The sequence below is a fragment of the Hyperolius riggenbachi genome, chromosome 6 (assembly GCF_040937935.1).
Source record: "Hyperolius riggenbachi isolate aHypRig1 chromosome 6, aHypRig1.pri, whole genome shotgun sequence".
NCBI classification, from domain to species: Eukaryota; Metazoa; Chordata; class Amphibia; order Anura; family Hyperoliidae; genus Hyperolius; species Hyperolius riggenbachi.
The window spans coordinates 35,647,009-35,670,376 of record NC_090651.1 but is presented as its reverse complement, the minus strand read 5'-3'; the positions used below and the strand labels follow the sequence as shown (position 1 = coordinate 35,670,376).

The following is a 23,368-nucleotide window of genomic DNA, read 5'->3' as shown; positions in this document are numbered from 1 at the left end:
TCCAGGGATGTAGACTGTGGGTCCAGGGATGTGGGCTGTGGGTCCAGGGATGTGGGCTGTGGGTCCAGGGATTTAGGCTGTGGGTCCAGGAATGTGGGCTGTGGGTCCAGGGATGTGGGCTGTGGGTCCAGGGATGTGGGCTGTGGGTCCAGGGATTTAGGCTGTGGGTCCAGGGATGTGGGCTGTTGGTCCAGGGATGTAGGCTGTGGGTCCAGGGATGTGGGCTGTGGGTCCAGGGATCTGGGTCCAGGGTTTTAGGCTGTGGGTCCAGGGATGTGGGCTGTGGGTCCAGAGATGTGGGCTGTGGGTCCAGGGATGTGGGTCCAGGGTTTTAGGCTGTGGGTCCAGGGATGTGGGCTGTGGGTCCAGAGATGTGGGCTGTGGGTCCAGGGATGTGGGCTGATGGCTGTCCCCAGATATATAGCTCTGGCTGTGCCAACTCAGAGCGCCTGTGTCTGATTCCCTGCCTGCCTGTCATGTGCAGTGTTGTGAGGGTGTATGTAGTGATGGCTGTGTCCCGTGTCTCCTACCCTCCCACTCCAGAGCTGAGCGGAATGCATACCTGATGCATGTGTCCCTCTGCCGTGTGTCCTCCGGAATGGTTCGTGCTTCTTTTTTTCCGGTCTGCACCATGTTAGGATCCCTCTAGCCTCAGTCGCAACTTCATCTCTATGACGCTGGTAGCAGTGCACGTGATGAGAGACGCCACTAGATGGCATCATAGAAATGAAACTGCGTCTGGGAAGTAAAGTGCGGCACGGATCAGTGAGCAGAAGACGTAAGATCCGTTCTCCTGGTGCCGCGCGGACACTCGTCAGAGGGACACAGGCATTAGATACGCATGCCGCTCAGCTCTGGGGAGGAGGGCAGGGGGAGCAGGACATAGCCATTACCCAACACTACATACAACCGCACAACATTGCATATGACAGACATGCAGGGAATCAGGAACCAGCGACCGCATATTTTATCAGGTTACACCTATTGCGGTAGTTTTTGCATGCAGGGGGGGGACGCTACCATCTCGACATATAAGCCGAGACCCCAACTTTTGGGCCACTTTTTTGGTCCTAAAAATTCGGCATATATGCGAGTGTATACGGTATATCTTGTTTTTTCCGCCACCAATTAGGCTTTCTTTGGATGTTACATTTTGCTAAGAATTATTTTTTTTTAAATGCATTCACAGTAATATTAAGAAAAAAATGGAAAAAAATAATTATTTCTCAGTTTTCAACCATTATAGCTTTAAAGAAAACCTGAACTGAAAATGTAAAATCAAAATAAGCATACACAAGTCATACTTACCTTCCATGTAGTCTACTCCTCAGTGTCTTTCTCCTCTCCCGCGTCCTGTTTGTTCACTGTGATCAAGGGAATTTTCCATCCTCCATTTTGAAAATGGTCATTACCCCATAACAGCTTTCTGGTCAGCACACAGTTAAACTGTAACATCGCCCACTTGAGCCATAGGGAAACATGGACACATCAGTTCTTCTCGCAGCTGTAACTGACAGCAACTGATCTATAACGGAGAGCAACTGATATATTTCAGTTCTGACAAAATATTGTCAGAACTGAAAGGGATTATTGTCAGAAGAAAATGGTGAGCTTCTGAGAGGAACGGATGGCAAGGTAACTATGTAATGTTCATTTGAAGTTACCTCATGTGTTTATTTTAAATATTTTTACTCAGTACAGGTTCTCTTTAAAATAATACATGCTACCATGATTAAAACCCACGTATTTTATTTGCCCATTTGTCCCAGTTATTACACCATTTAAATTTTGTCCCTATCACAATGTATGGCGCCAATATTTTATTTGGAAAGAAAGGTGCATTTTTTCAGTTTTGCATCCATCACTATTTACAAGCTTATAATTTAAAAACTGTGCGTAATAGACACTCTTCACATGCATATTTAAAAAGTTCAGACCCTTAGGTAATTATTTATGTTTTGTTTTTTTTAATTGTAATTTTTTTTCCATTAAAAATTTTATTTGGGTAATATTTGGTGTGGGAAATAAACAGTTAATTTTAAATGTAATAATGTGTGTTTTATGTATTGAAAAATGTATGTAGATGTAATTTTACTATTTGGCCACAAGATGGCTACATTGAGTTTTTTGGATTATTTTGGTCTTTCTCGCTTCCAGGAAGCGAGAAAAGGACGGGAAACTTTTTTTTTCCAGAAAGACCGCGGCATCTGATTTTTCTGCTGGGGACATAGATCAATGAACGGAAACCATTTTCCCATTCATTGATCTCCGGGTTACCGGGAGCGCGCATCAGCAGCACAGCAGCCGCCTGGACGTGAGGATCACGTCCAGGCGGCATAGGTGGTTAAGTTGAGCTGCTAAAGCAACACAGCTTAAATGGAGCAGCGCGAGTTAAAATGTCATTGCGCACGCTACGAGCAGCGCTGCTCTGATTTAAAATAACACCAGCTCCTTTAATCCTGCCCTGAGCCCCTTCTGGTCCTGTCGCATTTTAGAAAGAGATCCCTGCACTTTGATTGGCCTAAAAGGCTGCCTGTCAGGTGCCATTGATTAGTCGTGCAAGTCAGATGTTCTAACTTTAGCTGTCACACGCTTCCTGCAACTCAAAGACAGTCATGCAACTAGTACTGCCTGAAGGAAATGAGGAACCGTCAGAGAGAAGCTAATACTTCTGGCTTGCATGCAAATTTAATATAAATTGTATGCAGCATGGAATTGAATGGAAGTTTGATTTGGCCAGTTCCACATTGCATGTTATTTGCATACAATTTGCATAGAAGATGAGTACATTAGCTTCTCATTGGCCATCTTTACTAAGCAGCATTTCTGCAGTTTTATAATTGGTTAAGGGCCCGTTTCCACTCTCGCGGAAACGGCCGCGAATCCGCAGAGTTTCCCCGCAGGCAAATCGCGCGGGGAAACTCTGCCATAGGGGACAACGGCGCCGCCGGCCGAATCGCTTGCAGTAGCGATTCGGCCGGAAACCCCCACAGAATTCGCGGCGGAGGCTGCGATTCCCATAGCCGTGCATGGCACGGCTGATGGGAATCGCCTGCGATCCCGCCCACCCGCTCAGTGCCGGCGTACGAGACGCACGCCGCACTAGTGGAAACGAGCCCTAAAGCACTGGCCACGCCCAGCAGAGAAGAATGTAGGCAAAATAGTGCACAAGGCAAGGTATTAGGCTTTGGCTCCTTGTTATAGTCTTCCTGGTAAGCTGAGGTGGGAAAGAGGTCAAAGAAGGTTGCGGCCGGGCCCCTTGACACCCGCTAGGCCCCAAGCACCTGACTAGGTTGCCTTGTGAATGACCCTAAAGGTGGCCACACACGATACAATAAAATGATCCGATTTTTCAGCAATTCGATAAAAACAATCGTATCTCTCGAAAAATCAAAAGCTTTTTTTCATTCGACTGAAAAATCAGATCGGATTTCCCATTTTCTTCGATTTATATTGATCCGAAATGCCAGATATTTCTTTTCAATTTCAACTAAAGATTGTATAGTGTGTGTTGGATTGTCAATGTATTACTATACACACCCTAGCAATTTTCTCAAGAGTTTCCAATTATTTTATTCATGATTGGGGAAAAATTGAACATGTGTGGTACATTGGTCATATTTTTTAAATGTTACAATCAGTCAGAAAAATTTATTGCAATTCTTAAATTGAACAGATATTTAAAAAATTGTAAGGTGTGTGGCCACCTTTACTCTGCGTCCCATGCTGTGTTTGCATGTGACAATACATTGTTTTCACTGCTGACTGCAGGTCTGCTCTCCATTGTGTCACACAGATGTAACTGTACTGGAGCAGCTCAATCAGGTAAAAGAAGAACGACTACAGCTGGAGAAGTCGCGGGAAGAGCTGATCAAGAGGACTAAAACGCTGCTGGAGCAACACAAACTCAGACGCCAACAAGGTACTGATCCCCCCAGAGGCTTAACCACACCTCCCAACATTCTGTCATAAGAAAGAGGGACACTTCAAGACACGCCCCTGCCACACCTCTAACCACGCCCCCACCACACCCCTCGCCATGCAGATCAAAAAAATTATTCTGAAGCAAAAGATTTAGTTTTAATATTCAAACCATACAGGTCCTTTCTATCATCATTAGTCTGCCTTCATTTTAACATTTGAAAATAAGAAATATATCAATTTACCGTAAATGATGGATAGAGTTAAACACTTAACCACTTCTGTACCACAGTGTTTTTTGCTGATCGGTGCTGTGTGGGCTCTCCAGCCCGCAGCACCGATCAGCTGGCAGCCAGGGCGATCAGACTGCCACCCTTTTTTCCCTACTAGGGGGATGTCCTGCTGGGGGGGTCTGATCGCCGCCGGCTGCTTGCGCTTGCAGGGGGGGGGCTCTTCAAAGCCCCCCTCCGCAGCGCTTTCTGGCCTCCTTCCCCTTCCCTCCCTCTCCCTCCCCCTGTGAGCGGCGCAGGACGGGTTTCCGTCCTGCGCCTGATGAGATAAGCTTTAGCCTATCAGATGCTGGCGATCCCCGGCCAATCAGAGGCCGGGGATCGCCGATCTCCTCTACGGCGCTGCTGCACAGCAGCGCCGTATACATGTAAACACCAGGGAAGATCTTCCCCGTGTGCTTACATTTACCCTGCGAGCCGCCGATCGGCTCGCAGGATGTTCACGGAATCACCCTCCGTGAGCTGACATGGAACGGCCGCTCATACCCATGGAATCCACTTCAGGATTCAGGGGCGTACTTAAGCGTACGCAGAATCCTGAAGTGGTTAAAGAGAACCAGAGATCCTATAAAGAAAAGCAGTTATACATACCTGGGGCTTCCTCCAGCCCCATAAGCGCTGATCGATCCCACGCCGCCGTCCAGCGCTGCCCGCAGCTATGAGAACCGGGACCCCGCTCTGCCGCCAGTCGGAGCCAGTCTAGCGTAGCAGAAGTGCGCTCTTTGCGTATCTCTGCAGCAGTGTATGGAGAGATACATAGAGGGCGCACTTCTCCTGCGTAGCCCGGCTCCGATGACGTCACTGACGGGAGCCGGTTCTCGTAGTTGAGGGCAGCGCTGGACGACGGCGTGGGATCGATCAGCGCGTATGGGGCTGGAGGAAGCCTCAAGTATGTATAACTGCTTTTCTTTACAGGATCTCTGGTTCCCTTTAAAAAAAATACAAATATTAACACAGATCTGCACATCGGTCCTAAAAAAGAGACAATTGAGGAAAAAAGCGTGACAGAGGCATTTGGTTCCCAAAGAGGGACCGTCACTGCAAAAGAGGGACAGTTGGGAGCTATGGCTTCACTACTGGGGCTGCAGATGCTGTGGCTAATGGCAGCCCGAGGATGTGGCAGGCCCCAACTACTGACCCGATAGAGCTGACATTTTTGTCACAGTTCTTTGTGAGGTGCCGGGGGGGGGGGGGGGGGTGGAGTTGGGCTCAGTGTGGTGGAACTTGTCATATGACTGCAGGCATAGGGGCAATCAGGACTTGGGCGGGGGGGGGGGGGGGGTCAAGTGGTGTATCTTCTGCAAGAATAGTTCAGGCTGCTTCAACAGATCAACGTGTCTATTTAGTGATCATCAGCCGGTCAGGTAAGCAGGCAACACTCAACGTGGGCCCAGGAGGTACAAATACTGTACACTTGGGGGAGTCCGACCAGAGGTCCCTCGGTTGTTGGGAAATCGAATGCCTCTGTCGCCGTGCACCCAATCGAGCCTTTGTGCCCGAGATGCTCGAGCATGCCTCATTGATCCTTCAATCAATTTTAACCAGAAATGGATCAAAACCATTCATTGGGTGGCCATGTTGCGTCTGCACTGTTACTTGTACGGCTCTATTGGACAGCACAGCCGCATTTACAGCTCCCTTCTCCAATTATAGCCTCCTCATCCATATGCAGCAACCCCATCTGCCATGTACAGGTGCCCCCTTTGGCAGCAGTCGTCCTAGGCCCAGGCCTTTGACGCCTTTTCAGAAACCAAGCACTGCTAATCGATCAGGTAAACAGTAGATACCTACTTGATCGATAAGGTGACCATGTTGTGGGGGCATCAATATCTGCCAGAAAATACAAGATATTATTGCAGCCTATAATTGTTTAGCTTTGTGCTGGGATTTTCACTTTAAGCCTTCTGTTTCAGCCAGAGATTCCTGGAAAAAGAAGTACTTTGAGATGAAGAAAGTCACGTCGTCACTGGAAGAGTCTCTGAACAAGCTGAAGAAGGACCTGGACGGTTACTATGAGAAGCTTCTGGCACAGCTGGCTGCCCGGGACAACAGGAAACGTGCCAAGCACCCCGCTCTGGCGGTCAGTTCCAAGGTAGCCTTTCATCATAAAATAACACACAAGAGATGGCTATACATGTTTAGATCATACATGTCAAACTGTGGCCCGCACAGCCATCAAATTTGGCCTGCTACTCTAGACCACCAGGGAAGCTATACTGGAGGTGATAACTCCCCAACCACCGGTCCGTGGCCCACTGCTGGTCCGTAGGTGTTTGCAGACGGTCTGCAGGTCTGGCCTCTTGCCCCCCTCCCCCCGTGGCCGCTGCTGTGTTACCTTAGCTGGCAGGCGCTTCCTGTTTTATATTACGCGGTTGGCCCTTCTCCATTCCCATTCTTCTTCTTTCACAACAGCATGTCCTGCCTCCGGCACAGCTCTGGTCTTCTCTATGGGGAGGATCGGGACTGCACATGACGCCATGTACGATCCTCCCCATAGAGAAGACCGTAGCTGTGTGGGGAGGCTGCGGCAATCGCTGGCTAGAGGCTTGGTATGTATATAGCGGCTGGATTGGGGGCGATCGGGGGGTGGGAGACACCTATATGGGCTAGCCTAGTGCTTGCTGACATTTAATTCAGCCACTAAATAGATTTATCCTGGGAACTCCTAAAGCTAGAAAAACCTATTGAGCGGCATACTGCTCAGGAGGTTAAGCGCAGTGACTACGGTAACTCGCTGCAGCCCTTCTGTTGGACCGGAAGCTTCCGGTGCACCACACCAGACCACAATAACTGTGCAAGGCTCCATAGACTTGCATTGTTTTTGTGGCCCCTTGCAGTAAAAAAGGGTAACGCAACGCAGGTTTATTCTGCAAGTGTAAAAGGGTAAAATTGGTCAGTGATTGGCCAATCATAATTGAGAGTGTGTACCAGGCCTTAACTCGTGTTGTTAGAGGAACCCGGAAGGGATCAGTGAATACTGGCGCACAGCGCCTATGCATAAAAATGGCGCCGCATTAAAAAGATACGCTTATCGCTATTTATCGTTAGTACTGCATAATGACGGCGCACAGGGAAAAAAGAAGAAAAACGGCACACACTAACGTTATTTATCAATAGTGGCACACACTAACGTTATTAATCAATAGCGCCCTACATAAGCCAAACTGCAGACGTTATTTAACTGCAAAATGGTGAATGGATTTAACGTAACACTGTCAAGGTTAGAGTCAGGCATCACTGGGGGGGGGGGGGGGGGGTCTTAGGGTTAGGCACCACCAGGGGGGTCTTAGGGTTAGGCACCACCAGGGGGATCTTAGGGTTAGGCACCACCAAGGGGGTGGTTAGGGTTAGGTACAGGGAGGGTTCTGTGTAAGAGTAGGGTTAGGTATAGTTACAGTACACTATACACCACCAGGGAGGTGGTTAGGGTTAGGCACCACCAGGGGGGTGGTTAGGGTTAGGCACCACCAGGGGGGGTCTTGGGGTTAGGCACCACCAGGGGGTCTTAGGGTTAGGCACCACCAGGGGTGGTTAGGGTTAGGCACCACCGAGGGGGTGGTTAGGGTTAGGCACCACCGAGGGGGTTTAGGGGTTAGGGATAGGTGCAGAGAGGGTTCTGTGTGTTAACGCTAAATAACAATAAGGCTTTAACGCTAAATAACAATAAGGCTTTAACGTTAAATAGCGATAAGCGGCAAACGGATTAGCGGCAACACCGTGCGCCATTAATCTCAGGCGCCATTTTCAGATGGATGCCCCACAAAGACCTGTAATTTTGGACTGATTTGAGTAATTGATCATCACCAATAGACTGATGTGGTGTGTGAGCTCAGTGCTGCTGATGGAGGGATAATTATTTGCTTCTAGTAAAAGAAATTTGTAATCTTTGTATGTGGGACAGTGTTTAGCCTCTCAGGTTGCTTGCCATAGCTTTTTTATTTAAAGAGAACCCAATCAGCGAGGAGGGAAGGGATGCAGGCGGGGACCGGAGCTATGGAGGAGGCGGGTAAGCGGCAGAGACTGACAGATGCAGAGGTAAACTGCTGGCTGCGTCACGCTGTGTGTCGACAGCTCGGCGACTTAAGGGGGGCAAGCAGAGCGCACGGGGGGGGGGGGGCATGCAGAGAGGAGCAGTATAGCAACAGAGGCTGGGCAGTATATGCAGACCCAGCATCTGTGTGCTGATAGCATTCTTAGAACCCACCTCGGGTTCTCTTTAAAAGTGTAAGACCAGCCATAATGTCTAAAGTACCCCTGACCTGGAGGCAACCATAATTATTTCCCTTTTAATAATACCAGTTGCCTGGCAGTCCAGCTGATCTCTTTGGCTGCAGCAGTGTCTTAATCACACACCTGAAATAAGCATGTCAGCACAGCTGCCAGGCAATGGGTATTGCTTCAAAGAAAATAAATATGGCAGCCTCCATATCCCTCTATGTTCAGATGTGTGTTCATTTAAGTTGTGGATATAATTTGTAAGGCCGGATCCACACTATAAGCGCTTTTGTGAGTGCTTGCGTTTGATTAGCGCTTGCTAATGAAAAAAAATCACTCCCATTCACTTTCATTAAAATCGTGTTAAAAATCGCGTACAAATCGGCACGATGACTTGCGTATTTCAAATATATGTGATTGCGGCAATTGCGTCTATTTTTTTTATTACCGTGATTTTAATGAAAGTGAATGAGAGCGATTTTTTAAAAAAGCGCTCTGCAAGTGCTAATCAAACACAAGCGCTCACAAAAGCGCTTACAGTGTGAATCCGGCCTCAGGGCTAGACCTGCAGTCAGGATTTTCTTAAAATGGTTTTACTTTCCCCCACGCTGGTATTTTATTGTATCTGTGTCACGACTGGTAAAGAGTTCTTTTCACTTCCCTTTCTTGATGGCTGTTACTGGGGAAACTGAACCAAGGTGGCAACAATAGTCTGACAGCAGGGGCTCGATTCACGAAGCGGTGATAACTCAGTTATCACGCCTAAAAGACTTTAGGCGTGATAACCTTTGCACCAGCAAAGTTATCACCGCTTTGTGCTCTAACTCGCGCGAAGTTTCCGCGCGTACGCAAAGTCCCATAGGGCTTAATAGGCACTTCGCGCGAAGCACGGTGCGCTGCGCGCGTAGCGCAACACGCTACGCGCGCAAAACTTTGCGTGCGGGAGTTCGCGCGAATTCCTTCAGATCACGCCTAAACTAAGTTTAGGCGTGATAAAGGGCTTTTCACAGGCGTGCAAAGTGTTTGCACTGCTTTGTGAATCAGGCCCCAGGTCTAAATTACACCTATGACTCTGAATCTAAAATGAAAGTGAATGAGAGCGATTTTTTTAAAAAGCGCTCTGCAAGTGCTAATCAAACGCAAGCGCTCACAAAAGCGCTTACAGTGTGAATCCGGCCTCAGGGCTAGACCTGCAGTCAGGATTTTCTTAAAATGGTTTTACTTTCCCCCACGCTGGTATTTTATTGTATCTGTGTCACGACTGGTAAAGAGTTCTTTTCACTTCCCTTTCTTGATGGCTGTTACTGGGGAAACTGAACCAAGGTGGCAACAATAGTCTGACACCAGGTCTAAACTACACCTATGACTCTGAATCTAAAATGAAAAAAATTGGCTTGTGTTTCGCTTTTGCAGTGACTACCAGACCCACAGTACCTGTAAATCCCCCAAGGAAAGCTCTCTGCTGGGTTTTCCCAACAATCTACTCTATACAAACAGTACATCAATACCCACCATCCAGTGCAGTCATGGGGAGCTTCACTACTGGGGGTTTGATGAGAGGTCCACAAAGTGCAGACACAGTGTGTGGTGACCAAAATCATTATTAGTGATAAGTCTCAGATAAAAGTTTGATGTACACCTGTACACACTTGGAATAGGCATCCAAAATGATTTTTGATGATCTTTTCTGGTTACCTAAGTTGCAAATGTGTTGAGGCTTTTAACACACTTTAACCACACAGGCAGGTATCCCCAGAGGAGACACACACGGCACACAATTTATCCCTAGACGCACCACAAGAGGAGGATTTACACATAGTTGACTTCAATGAAGACACAAACATTTAGGCCAATTCATTCTAATTTTATTTTATACTGCCTGAATACAGGTAAAATTGTATTTACAATTGTCATGGGGTCATCTCACCCCGGGATCCAGAAGAAGGCGAAAAACCCCCCAGAGGCAAGTTAGGTCTGATTTGTGCCTCGGAGGGGAAAAAATTCCTTCTTGACTCCTATGTGGCAGTCGGCTTTTACCCTGGATCCCAGGTATCTCCCCAGATCATGCTGCCTCGCTGTCTCTGCTGGGCATCTTCTGTCTTCTCTTCTTATCTGGTTGGGAATCTTCTGTCACCTCTTGCAGGGACATCCACAGATGGTGGGGGGATTCTGGCTACATATACAAGGAGGGGGGAAGGATCAGCCTACCTATACAAGGGGGGAATTTGGCTACCTTTGCTGTGGGGGATCTGGTTACCTATGCAAGGGGGGACTCTGACTACTTATACTAGGGGGGACCAGGGCCGGATTTGTACCTTTTACCGCCCAAGGCCCACTGCCACCAGCCGCCCCCTACCCCCCCCCCCCCCCAAAAAAAAAAATCCCCACTCCCCCCCACCACCACCGCTACCAACATCTCACCCCCAAACTTACACTTTCCCCAAGCAAAAAGTCTTAAAGTGAACATTACGCAAAAAATACCTTAAAGGACAACTGTAACTAGATGGATAGGGAGGCTGTCATATTTATTTCATTTTAAGCAATACCAGTTGCCTGGCTATCCTGCTGATCCTCTGCCTCTAATACTTCTAGGCATAGCCCCTGAACAAGCATGCAGCAAATTAGGTGTTTCTGACATTATTGTCAGATCTGTGCAAGATTAGCTGCATGCTTGTTTCTGGTGTGATTCAGACACTACTGCAGCCAAATAAATCAGCAGGGCTGCCAGGCAACTGGTATTGTTTAAAAGGAAATAAATATGGAAGCATCCATATCCCTTTCTTTACAGTTGTCCTTTAATAGATCATCCTGTTGTCCACTGTTCCTGTACTGAGCATATTCAGACCCCTCACTGCTGCCTGGGACCCTCTTCTTCCTTACCCAAATGTTGTGTTCCTCCCCCCTCTTAGTATATGTAGCCAGATGCTGTCCCCCTTTTATTATAGGCAGCAAGATGCTGCCCACCCCCCCTTAGTATAGGTAGCCAGATGCTGCCCCCCCCCTTAGTATAGGTAGCCAGATGCTGCCCCCCCCCTTAGTATAGGTAGCCAGATGCTGCCCCCCTTAGTATAGGTAGCCAGATGCTGCCCCCCTTAGTATAGGTAGCCAGATGCTGTCCCCCATTTATTATAGGCAGCCAGATGCTGCCCACCCCTCCTTAGTATAGGTAGCCAGATGCTGCCCCCCTTAGTATATGTAGCCAGATGCTGCCCACCCCCCCTTAGTATAGGTAGCCAGATGCTGCCCCCCTTAGTATATGTAGCCAGATGCTGTCCCCCTTTTATTATAGGCAGCCAGATGCTGCCCACCCCTCCTTAGTATAGGTAGCCAGATGCTGCCCCCCTTAGTATATGTAGCCAGATGCTGCCCACCCCCTTAGTATAGGTAGCCAGATGCTGCCCCCCCCCCTTAGTATAGGTAGCCAGATGCTGCCCCCCTTAGTATAGGTAGCCAGATGCTGCCCCCCTTAGTATAGGTAGCCAGATGCTGTCCCCCATTTATTATAGGCAGCCAGATGCTGCCCACCCCTCCTTAGTATAGGTAGCCAGATGCTGCCCCCCTTAGTATATGTAGCCAGATGCTGCCCACCCCCCCTTAGTATAGGTAGCCAGATGCTGCCCCCCTTAGTATATGTAGCCAGATGCTGTCCCCCTTTTATTATAGGCAGCCAGATGCTGCCCACCCCTCCTTAGTATAGGTAGCCAGATGCTGCCCCCCTTAGTATATGTAGCCAGATGCTGCCCACCCCCCCCCCCCCCCCTTAGTATAGGTAGCCAGATGCTGCCCCCCTTAGTATATGTAGCCAGATGCTGCCCCCTTAGTATATGTAGCCAGATGCTGCCCCCCTTAGTATAGGTAGCCAGATGCTGTCCCCCTTTTATTATAGGCAGCCAGATGCTGCCCACCCCCCCCTTAGTATAGGTAGCCAGATGGTGCCCCCCTTAGTATAGGTAGCCAGATGATGTTCCCCCTCAGTATATGTGGCCAGATGCTGTCCCCACCTCCCTTAGTATAGGCTGCCAAATGCCGTCCACAAGTAACCCCCCTCCCCCTAAGTGTAGGAAGCCCGATTCTGTCCCCATCACCTCTAGCCGACCCCCCTCCCCCAGCAGCCGGTGCGGATTTCTTCATCCTCTCTTCCCCCCTCAGTCACTCGCAGAGCGGGAGTCAGTCACTGAACTTTCAGCGCTGAAGATTCCTCTGTCTCACTGGTCAGTGTCAGCCTCTGCAGTGCATCTCTCAATCCAGTCAGCGTCTCTTACATGTGACAGTGAGACAGAGGAATCTTCAGCGCTGAAAGTTCGGTGACTGACTCCCGCTCTGCGAGTGACTGAGGGGGGAAGAGAGGATGAAGATGGACATTCGCACCGGCTCCTACTCTCTGGGAAGGGGGAGGGGCGGCTGAGCAGGAAGAGGATTAGCGCTGTAACAGGAAGCGCTGTGTAGCAGCGGTGATGTGGATGCTGCGGACTTAGGAAGCAGATTTCAGGGCTGGTGACAGGTGAAGTCAACCTGTCACCACCCGCCCCTCACCTTCTGGTGGATTCTGGCGCCCTAGGCACCAGTCTTGGGGGCCTTTCCCCAAATCCGGCCCTGGGGGGGACTCTGGGGAAACATAAGTGACAGAATGCTACCTTTATTGGTGGGAATTTGGCTACTTATACTGAGGGTAGGAGGCACATAATGTTACTTTTACTAGGGGGGGGGGATACAGCTACCTATACTTAGGGGGGACTCTGGCTAACTATACAGGTAAAGGGAGGGGGAGGGGATCTGACTACCTATACAAGGGAGACTATGGCTGCCTGTACATACCTCTCGCTATTTTTAATGGAGTCTCTTGTTACTTATACATAGGAGCGGACTCCTACATATCGGAGGAGACTCAGACCTACCTACGCTAGGGTTGTTTTTGCCCAACTATACTGGGGGGGGGGGGGGGGGGTATAAGGCTCCTTAACTGGTGGAATATAAGGCTACCTATACTGGTAGGAGTCTGGCTACACATATGTGTATGATCAGAGCGTCTTGGTCTGATCTAGACAAGAGGGGTCTGAGCCCCATAAAGTGTCTGCCACGGGGCTAAAAGCCTCCCATGACCATGCGGTGAAAGAAAGTCAAATCCAGTAATATGGAAATCCATGGAGGGAGACCCAGGTGCACTCGATATGAGCGGATGTTCCGCCATCTGCCCTAATCCAGGAAGCGCCCCTATGTCTTCATGCACCGGTTACATCACCTCAACTAGGAGATCCACTATGTGTCTGACCAGAGAGTCTAGGTCTGATCTATACAAGAGGGGTCTGAGCCCCACAATGTGTCTGACCAGAGCGTATAGCTCTGATCTATACAAGAGGGGTCTGAGCCCCACAATACGTCTGCCACGGGGCTAAAAGCCTCCCATGACCATGCGGTGAAAGAAAGTCAAATCCGGTAATATGGAAATCCATGGAGGGAGACCCAGGTGCACTCGATATGAGCGGATGTTCCGCCATCTGTCCTAATCCAGGAAGCGCCCCTATGTCTTCATGCACCGGTTACATCACCTCAACTAGGAGATCCACTATGTGTCATGTCCGATAATAAAGTAAATATTCAGTGTTTGAAGTGGCCTTGATGGAAATAAAGTTGCGAGAGCTCTCAGGATGTTTCTGGCCCCCGCACTAGCCACATAGCATTCTGATGGTTACCAAGGACTCGCCATGCTGCTGCTGCTGCAACCCCATTGGTGGAATAGGCTCTTCACCCAGAGAGTCCTGCACATCCCCCCACTGACCACCTGGGAAAGAGCTGTAACTCCCTGCTGGCCACTACACTCTACCTATCACTACCTACTGGCCATTATAATCCACCCATCATTACCTGCTGGCCACTACAATCCAACTATCTCTACCTTCTGGTCAGTACAATCTACCTGTAACCCCCCACAGGCCACTACAATCCACCTATTACTACCTGCTGGCCACTATAATCCACCTAATGCTACATGCTGGACACTACAATCTACCTACCATTACCTGCTGGCCACTACAGTCCACCTATTACTACCTGTTGGTCAGTACAATCTACCTGTCACTACCTGCTGGCCACTACAATCTACCTGTCACTACCTGCTGGTCAGTGCAATCTACCTGCCACTACTTGCTGACCACTACAATCTACCTACCATTACCTGCTGGCCACTACAGTCCACCTATTACTACCTGCTGGTCAGTACAATCTACCTGTCACTACTTGCTGGCCACTACAATCTACCTGTCACTACCTGCTGGTCAGTGCAATCTACCTGCCACTACTTGCTGACCACTACAATCTACCTATCACTATCTGCTGGCCACTACAATCTACCTAATACTACCTGCTGACCACCACTACAATCTACCTATCAGTACCTGCTGTCCAGTGCAATCTACCTGTCACTACCTGCTGGCCACTACAATCTACCTGTCACTACCTGCTGGCCACTGTAGTTTACCTATCAGTACCTGCTGTCCAGTACAATCTACCTGTCACTACCACCTGGCCACTATAATCCACTTATTACTACCTGCTGGCCACTACAATTTACCTATGACTACTTGCTGGCCACTATAATCCCCCTATGACTGCTTGCTGGCCACCACAATCTACCTGTCATTATCTGCTGGTCACTGCAATCTACCAAGGTATAGATAAAATCTTGATGCTGCAACCACAATTTTTGTTCAGCACCAGGGAGTCAACCAGTCCACACCCGTATTCACCAAGGGTTTAACAACAGTCCAGAATAGAAAAAGACTGGGTCTCGACCTGGATTTTAGGCCGATTGGCCAATTTTATTATGCAGAAACCACAGTGCAAAAGCACAACGTTTCGACCTAGTGGTCTTTATCAAGTGCTTGATAAGTAAGCACTTGATAAAGACCACTAAGTCGAAACGTTGTGCTTTTGCACTGTGGTTTCTGCATAATAAAATTGGCCAATCGGCCTAAAATCCAGGTCGAGACCCAGTCTTTTTCTATTCTGCACTGCAATCTACCAGTCACTACCTGCTGCCCATTACAATCTACCTATCACTATCTGCTGCCCACTACAATCTACCTATCACTATCTGTTGATCACTATATTTTACCAATCACTACTTGCCAGCCACTAGAATCTAACATTTTCCCCTTACTAGAATTTAATGATCAATACCTGACTGTCACTACAATCTGCCCATAACTACCTGCCAACATACCTATCTGCCCATACCTACCTGCCAGTAGAATCAGTTTTTGACTTTGTGTATGTGTGGGGTGGACACAGGTTGCCTCTCCTGGGGAGCCAAGTAGGTCACACATGGTCTTGCAAGCTGGCAAGCCACAATCACTGAAAGAGATCAGAAAGACAACGTGTTAGTTTAGTCCAACAACGAGATAAAATAAATATTTCAACATCCAGTTGCATATTATGCATACTATTATGCATTGTGAAACTGACCATCCCTACTGCTGATCTCAGTGAAGGTGGGGGGAATCAGACTCCAGGGAGGTCTTTCCTGGTTAGTGTAGTCAGGATCCCATTGAGCAATATGTACAGTGTGCTGTACTCATCCGCTGGATGTATATCTACAACCTTATATGGAGATCATATATTATTTATGTTGTGGATACTGTGCTGGAGTGGCAGAACTGTGAATTATGGGACAAAATGAAGACTTACCACCTCCATGTCACCAGTCCTCCAGGAACAGGCCCGCCCGGGAGAAGGGGCCGCCAAACGGTCGCGGAGTCTCTGTCAGGGGGGGAGAAAACATGTTGATTAGTCATACTGTTCACACAAAATAATGATCTAAAGATCAAATGAGATTACATTGAAATAGTTCTAGTTTTGTAAAGGAAAGTGCCCCCCCCCCCCCCCCCCCAGTTATTACAGTTCATATTTTGCATACAAAAGATTCTCAACTTTGCTCAAAGCTGCTCTAAAAGTCTCACTAAATGTTGCAGCTGCATGGTATAGTGCAGTCAGCATGAAATCTAAATCTATTGATATGCAGCTGTGACTGATTGATGCAGTGCAATGCTATGTGCCACTGCCCTACCGCCACGCCTCCCCACCTCTATTTGTTCAAGTAAAAATCCATAAAAATTATGATTGATGTCACATTGTGCTATAGATTCCCATGGCAGGGAAATTTGATGTGTGTATGGCTCACTTTAGTATTGGTCTGTCAGAGGCAAGATACTAGACAATGTGACAGAAATCCCTATTTATCACTCTAGGGTAGGTATGATCCTAGCACCAATTAGATTCAGCTGTTGGGATATAAATGTATGTTGCAGTTACCAATACTTCACTATATAAGCTTTGTAACACATTTATCATGTGCAGTTTTGGCTCTCCTTCCCCATTGCTCAACTCAATCTGCTTAATCCTCTTACAGAGAGACCTAATTTCTCACACCTGACCCTAAACTCCCATCATAAGGGGTAACCTGATTCCTGACAGCTAGGACTGACCTCTTTCCAACATTAACCCCTTCCTTATGGCTAATCCTAACCTGCCCCCCTAATATTAACGTCTTTCTGATTCCTAACCAGCCAGCCACTAGCGACTAAAACTTACTAAACCTAAATCCCCCCCCCAGCACACACTACCTACCTAATGTCTAAATCTAAACTCCCTCCCCCCCCCCCCCGCACACACGCTCTACCTAACGCCTAACCCTTACCTAATGCCTAAATCTGAACTCCCCGTGCACACCACCTACATAATGCCTAACCCTTAACCCCCCCCCCCCCCACCACCCCACCCAAACTACCTGCCCTAAGCCTAACCCTTAAACCCCTATTAGGATAATTCTCTCCCCCCCCCCCTTCCCAGGAAACACTACCTGCCTAATGTCTAAACCTTAACTCTCTCCCGCCCCCCTCCCCGCACACACTATCTTCCAAACGCCTAACCCTTTACCTGTCTGCATAACCTACCTAATGCCTAAACCCTTATCCCAAATCCTTAATAACCCCCCCCCCCCCACACACACACTCAATCTACCTACCTAATGCCGAACCCTTAACCCCCCCCCCCCCCCCCCCCGCACACACACACACTACTTGCCTAAACCCTCACACATTAACTACCAAAGTGCCCATTTCCACTAGCCGAGATACGATGCATTTGTGGCAAAAAAAAAAGCCAAAAAATGCTAGTTGTCGGGCGCCACCATAGACACCTAAATATATCAGCATTTGGGAGCCCGCGGTGCCCGATACATAAAGGGTGCTGTAGCATCACCTGCTATTTACCGGGTGTCCATATTTCTGCTCCGCCGCGCAAATACTGATATATTTCACATTGCGCCTATTGCGGCACCCAATTAGTCCACTTGCCGCATGCGCCCTTTTTTATCCTTTACTTATGCGCAGGAAAGAAACTGACATCCTGCTGCATAATTCTGGACATTCTGTGCATCTTTTTTTTTACATTAGCGGCTGTGAAAAAATGTGTGCGTTTTTCTGCATACAAACACACATGGTGTGAAGAAAACACACACAGAAAACTGAAAGCCAAGTGTCCCGTGCATTATAGTGGATGAAATACGGTATTCCCTTTAATAATCTCTTACGTGTAGGAGCAGGTTCACTCAACCGGAAGAGTGGGTGCACTCGCCTGCCTGTCTTCTGATCCCAGGACTTCTGGATGGCCAGGGCAGTCGGCATGGCATTCCTGGTTCTTTCACGGTGCTGGAAAGAGAAATATATATTACATTTTGAATGAACACAGAGAACAATAAATATTCTACCTGACTCGCACTAATTAGGGTTAATTAGCTGCAATAGGGAGGAATAATAATACTCACCAGAGATCTCTGCACTTCAACGAGCTGTGAGTACAGCAGGATGGCGTCAGGGCTGGGTGTGATGATGAGAGGTGGTCTGGAGAAGAGACGCCGCACTGCAGAAAAAAACCAAAACATCACATTAAGCACAAGAAAATGTAAATTCCTTATGGACTTTTGATGAGAGATATAATAAAGGCATGTCTGTTGCTAGTTTTGCCCTAAAAAGCATCCCTCCCTCTTATTTGACAAAGTTGGGAGGTTTGCTACAGACACACTGCCAAGTGTTTTGCAAGTGTTTTCGATGCATTTGCATTTTGAAAGACGCATTCCAATTGACTTGAATGATACTTGCCGCAAAATCACCATGATTTTGAAATACCGCAGCAAAATCGATTTCAAAACACAAACACATTGCAAGCAAACGCTTTGCCGTGTCTCTCAGCCTAAATTACTATAGTACATTACCCTGAGGATGCAGTTGCTATGGCAACCTAGAAAAGCCTCAGTGGCCTCCCTGGTGGTAAGGCCGACCTGAGCTCGGGCTGGGAGAGATGAGCTGCGAGCGGTAAGCCCGAGCTCAGGTCGGGCTAGGGAATTCTCTGCCATTTAGGAGTCCCGCGCACGATCGCTGCTGCGCAGCGGGACTCCAGCATCTCCCCCGGCTCTCCCCGGCCTTTCTGCGTACATCACTGGCCACCGGGCTCCCCATAGCCCCGCTCTTGTTCCGAGGGCCTGGTGGCCAATCAGAGCAGCGGCATGATGTCACGGGGCAGGACAAAAATGTAATAAGGCCCTAAAGAGTCGCACAGGGCAGAAGAAAAAAAAAAACAGATTTGCATGTGTTTTTACATATATAGGGCTTGATTCACAAAGCGGTGATAACCCAGTTATCACGCCTAAAAGACTTTAGGCGTGATAACCTTTGCACCACTGAGTTATCACCGATTTTTGCTCTTTATCGCGCGAAGTTTCCGCGCGTACGCGCGCGCGCAAAGTCCCATAGGGCTTAATGGGAGCTTCGCGCGAAGCGGGCGCCGCTGCGCGCGCGCGTGCGCGGTTGCGCGCGCAATACTTTGCGCGCGGAAACTTCGCGCGAGTTGCTTCTTATCATGCCTAAAGTGAGTTTAGGCGTGATAAGGGGCTTTTCACTGGCGTGCAAACACTTTGCACCGCTTTGTGAATCAAGCCCCTACTGTGTAAATATGTATATACTGTGTGTGTGTGTGTGTATAATATATATATATATATATATATATATATATATATATATATATATATATATATATAATTACAGAGGGGCCGCAGCACACAACAGGAAAACAGTGACAGGGTCTCTTGGTTACGCTTTAATGCGCTTAAGCTCACCAACTGCGCCAAAGTGTCCCCGATCTGGTGAGTCCTACTCTACCATGCAAAATGCCAGTTTTTATAAGCAGTCTAGTGGGAACTAAACCAAAAACCCAAGAGTCAACTAAATGGGAAAAAAGGAAATTAAAAACACCTTACCTTTCACTAGCTACCAAATGAACTCTCTGAACATGTGCAATGCACTCATTTATATGCTTAAACTGTGCTAGAGGTGGGCGTGGTTATGCAGGCTTACAGGGGAAAATTATAAATAAATACAGAGGGGTGAGCAGCACAAACCACATTTTTATGCAATTCTATGCAAAGCATGCACGCAGCACAGGAGGTCCCCAAACTCCATAAGAAATATATAATTGTTGTGTGCTGCAGCCCCTCTGTAATTATATATATATATATATATATATACAGCGGCTTACAAAAGTATTCGGCCCCCTTGAAGTTTTTGTCCCATTACTGCCACAAACATGAATACATTTTATTGGAATTCCACGTGAAAGACCAATACAAAGTGGTGTACATGTGAGAAGTGGAACGAAAATCATACATCATTCCAAACATTTTTTAGAAACAAGTAACTGCAAAGTGGCGTGTGCATATTATTGGTCTGAGTGCAGTCAGTTGCCCATAGACATTGCCTGATGAGTGCTAATGACTAAATAGAGTGCATCTGTGTGTCATCTAATGTCAGTACAAATACAGCTGCTCTGTGACGGCCTCAGAGGTTGTCTAAGAGAATGTTGGGAGCAACAACACCATGAAGTCCAAAGAACACACAAGACAGATCAGGGATCAAGTTATTGTGAAATTTAAAGCAGGCTTAGGCTACAAAAAGATTTCCAAAGCCTTGAACATCCCACGGAGCACTGTTCAAGCGATCATTACGTATACAGAATGCGCCTGTAACGAATAGCGTTTATAAAAATACTAAACATATCTATCGTATTTAACTAAAACGTTATTTAAAATTTTATCCCTTACTGTTTGTAAAACATTATTATACACATAATAAAGTGATCAGTAAATAAATTGTAATATATTTTTTACAGTCACTATTTGTAAAACATTATTCTCCACACAATAAAGCAATCACTAAGGGGGGTTTTAGGGTTAGGCACCACTAGGGGGGGTTTTAGGGTTAGGCACCACCAGGGGGGTTTTAGGGTTAGGCACCCCCAGGGGGTCTTATGGTTAGGCACCACCAGGGGAGATTTAGGGTTAGGCACCACCTGGGGGGTCTTAGGGTTAGGCACCACCAGGGGAGATTTAGGGTTAGGCACCCCCAGGGGGGTCTTAGGGTTAGGCACCACCAGGGGAGATTTAGGGTTAGGCACCACCTGGGGGGTCTTAGGGTTAGGCACCACCAGGGGGGGATTTAGGGTTAGGCACCACCAGGGGTGATTTAGGGTTAGGCACCACCTGGGGGGTCTTAGGGTTAGGCACCACCAGGGGGGGGATTTAGGGTTAGGCACCACCAGGGGGATCTTAAAGTGACGCACCACCAGGGGGATTTAGGGTTAGGCACCACCAGGGGGGCACCACCAGGGGGGGGTCTAAGGGTTAGAGATAGGTAGAGGGAGGGCTATAAACAATATTTTCCAATTTTATTGCATGAAGAAACGATTAATGAAGGTTACATACAATATTATACAATTATGATTATACATATATTATCATTTTTTAACAAACGTAATTATAAGTTTTACTTTTAAAACAGTGAAAATTATCATTTTCACAATTTGCGATTTCATACACATTCCTTAATGTTTTATTAATTTGTAAAACACTATTGTAAACGAAATAAAACACAATATTTGTATATGTTACCGCTTATCGTTTACACCACGCTCCCTTTTTCCCCGACGCCCTTTTTGCATGTATGCCTCAGTATCTACTACTTGACATAAGGGTGCAGTTGCCACAGTAATGGTAAAGTCCCTTGTACACACATTTTACATCAGCAGGAGGATGTTGCTGCGGCAACATGGAAAGGCAGTGGCGTAGCTAAGGAGTTGTGGGCCCCAGTGCAAGTTTTCCATTGCCCCCCCCCAGCACTCTATACGTAACAATTGATACGGCACACCTAAACCTGCCAAGAACAAGCACAGTGTCAGAGGTGCAAGAAGGGGATGGGGAACAGTTTGATTACTGATGATGATTACTACTATTCAGAGCATCTATAGAAGTGATTATTACAGGCACAGGACCAATAAAGAGCTAATACTGTGGCGGAAAGTGGACCCTCTGGCCCAAGGGCCCTGGTGCGGCCGCTACCTCTGCATCTCCTATTGCTGCGCCACTGTGGAAAGGCCTAGATTTAAAAAACAAATGAGCCCTTGATAGAGAGGGATAGCCATTTATTATATAAACGCTAAATACTACTAATAAATCTCCTCCCTTGGAACCCCCTATGGCTGATAATGTGAACAGCTAGTGGAGATATGTGGAGTGTCATATTGTGTGTGTACTGCTGATACTTACAGTGTCCAGCCAGAGTCCAGATTCTGCCACAAATGATGAAAAACTGCCAGGCAAGGACTGGTGGCACTAGGCAGAGCCAAACGTAGCAGAGGAGTTGGAAAAACATGTTGTAGAAGTAAGATATAGCCAAATTCAGGGATCAGTTCAGGGAGAACACCAGGTATGCTGCTGCATCAAATGCTGCTAAGCCTGGAGTGACAGTTGAGGTGGCTCATGCAGCAGCTTGAGACCATAACTGCCACTGCTGGAGGCTGGCTCATGCAGCAGTGTGAGACCATAACTGCATATGCAGCATCATGTGACCATAGCTAATGACAACAGATAGCACAGCAGTGATAATGATTAGAATGGTGCTTTTTATCTACTATAATGTGCAGAAAATAGAAGCAGTGAGTACAGTGCTCCTCAGAAGCACCTCTTTCAGGCTTTATATACAAGTCTGTGTAAATAAATGTATTATTTAAAGCCCAGTTTCAGGATTTTTAAATAACATTTTTTTGTATATTCACAGTGTATATTTTCCTGTATGTGAAAACACATTCGCTCTGACAGCACATGTTAATCAATAGGCTGGTTCACATAAAAAAAAATTTGTATGCAAGTCAAAAAAAGCCTTAGTAACGACTACTTTCCATGAGGATGCAGTTACTACAGCGATAGTAAAGGCCCTGGTACCACTACATCAGCAGGGTGATGCTATAGCTTCTAGCTCAGGGTGCAGAGGCCTAACAATGGTGGGTAACACATTCCCTGGGGAATACAAGCCTGCATGGGGCACAAGTGGTTAGCAGTGGGAGGGGGGACTGTAGGCTGTCCATTTTCTTATTTATTGACAAATATGTTGAAATCTGGCATTTAAGGGGTTTATACATCACTTTTTCATGCCAAACTTTAAAATCTCTTTTCTCAAAAACTACAAAGGGCCTTTTTCCACTACACAGCTGAATCGCAAAATCGCTAATCGCTAGTGATTTTTAAATCGCTAGGGTTGCTACTTTATCATAGAAATAATGAGAAGTATTTTCCACTATAGTGATTCGATTTCTAAATCGCAAATCACGATCACTTTCTGGACCGATTTTCAGAGGGATAATGCAATGCAAATGAAAATCGCAAATCGCAATCGCCTAACAAAATTAATGAAAAAACGCAATCGCTGGCGTTTGTGATTTGTGATTGCGATTGCTAGTGGAAAAGGGCCCAAAGTGTTTTTTTCTTTTCCATAAATAGTGAATTTGTGTCGGGGGCTTCACAATTAACGTGGACAGTCAGCACCATAGACTTCAATGCAAAA

At 47.3% G+C, this 23,368-nt stretch overlaps 1 protein-coding gene across 2 annotated transcripts in view; it reads left to right on the top strand.

Moving 5' to 3' along the window:
- Positions 1-23,368, top strand: part of SPATA1 (spermatogenesis associated 1) — a 79,656-nt gene that overhangs the window by 43,278 nt on the left and 13,010 nt on the right. For both annotated transcript variants that reach the window (XM_068239135.1, XM_068239137.1), the window contains exons 9-10: positions 3,797-3,922; positions 6,125-6,303. In XM_068239135.1, coding sequence (XP_068095236.1) covers positions 3,797-3,922; positions 6,125-6,303 — 305 coding nt within the window. The remainder of the gene's footprint in view (positions 1-3,796; positions 3,923-6,124; positions 6,304-23,368) is intronic.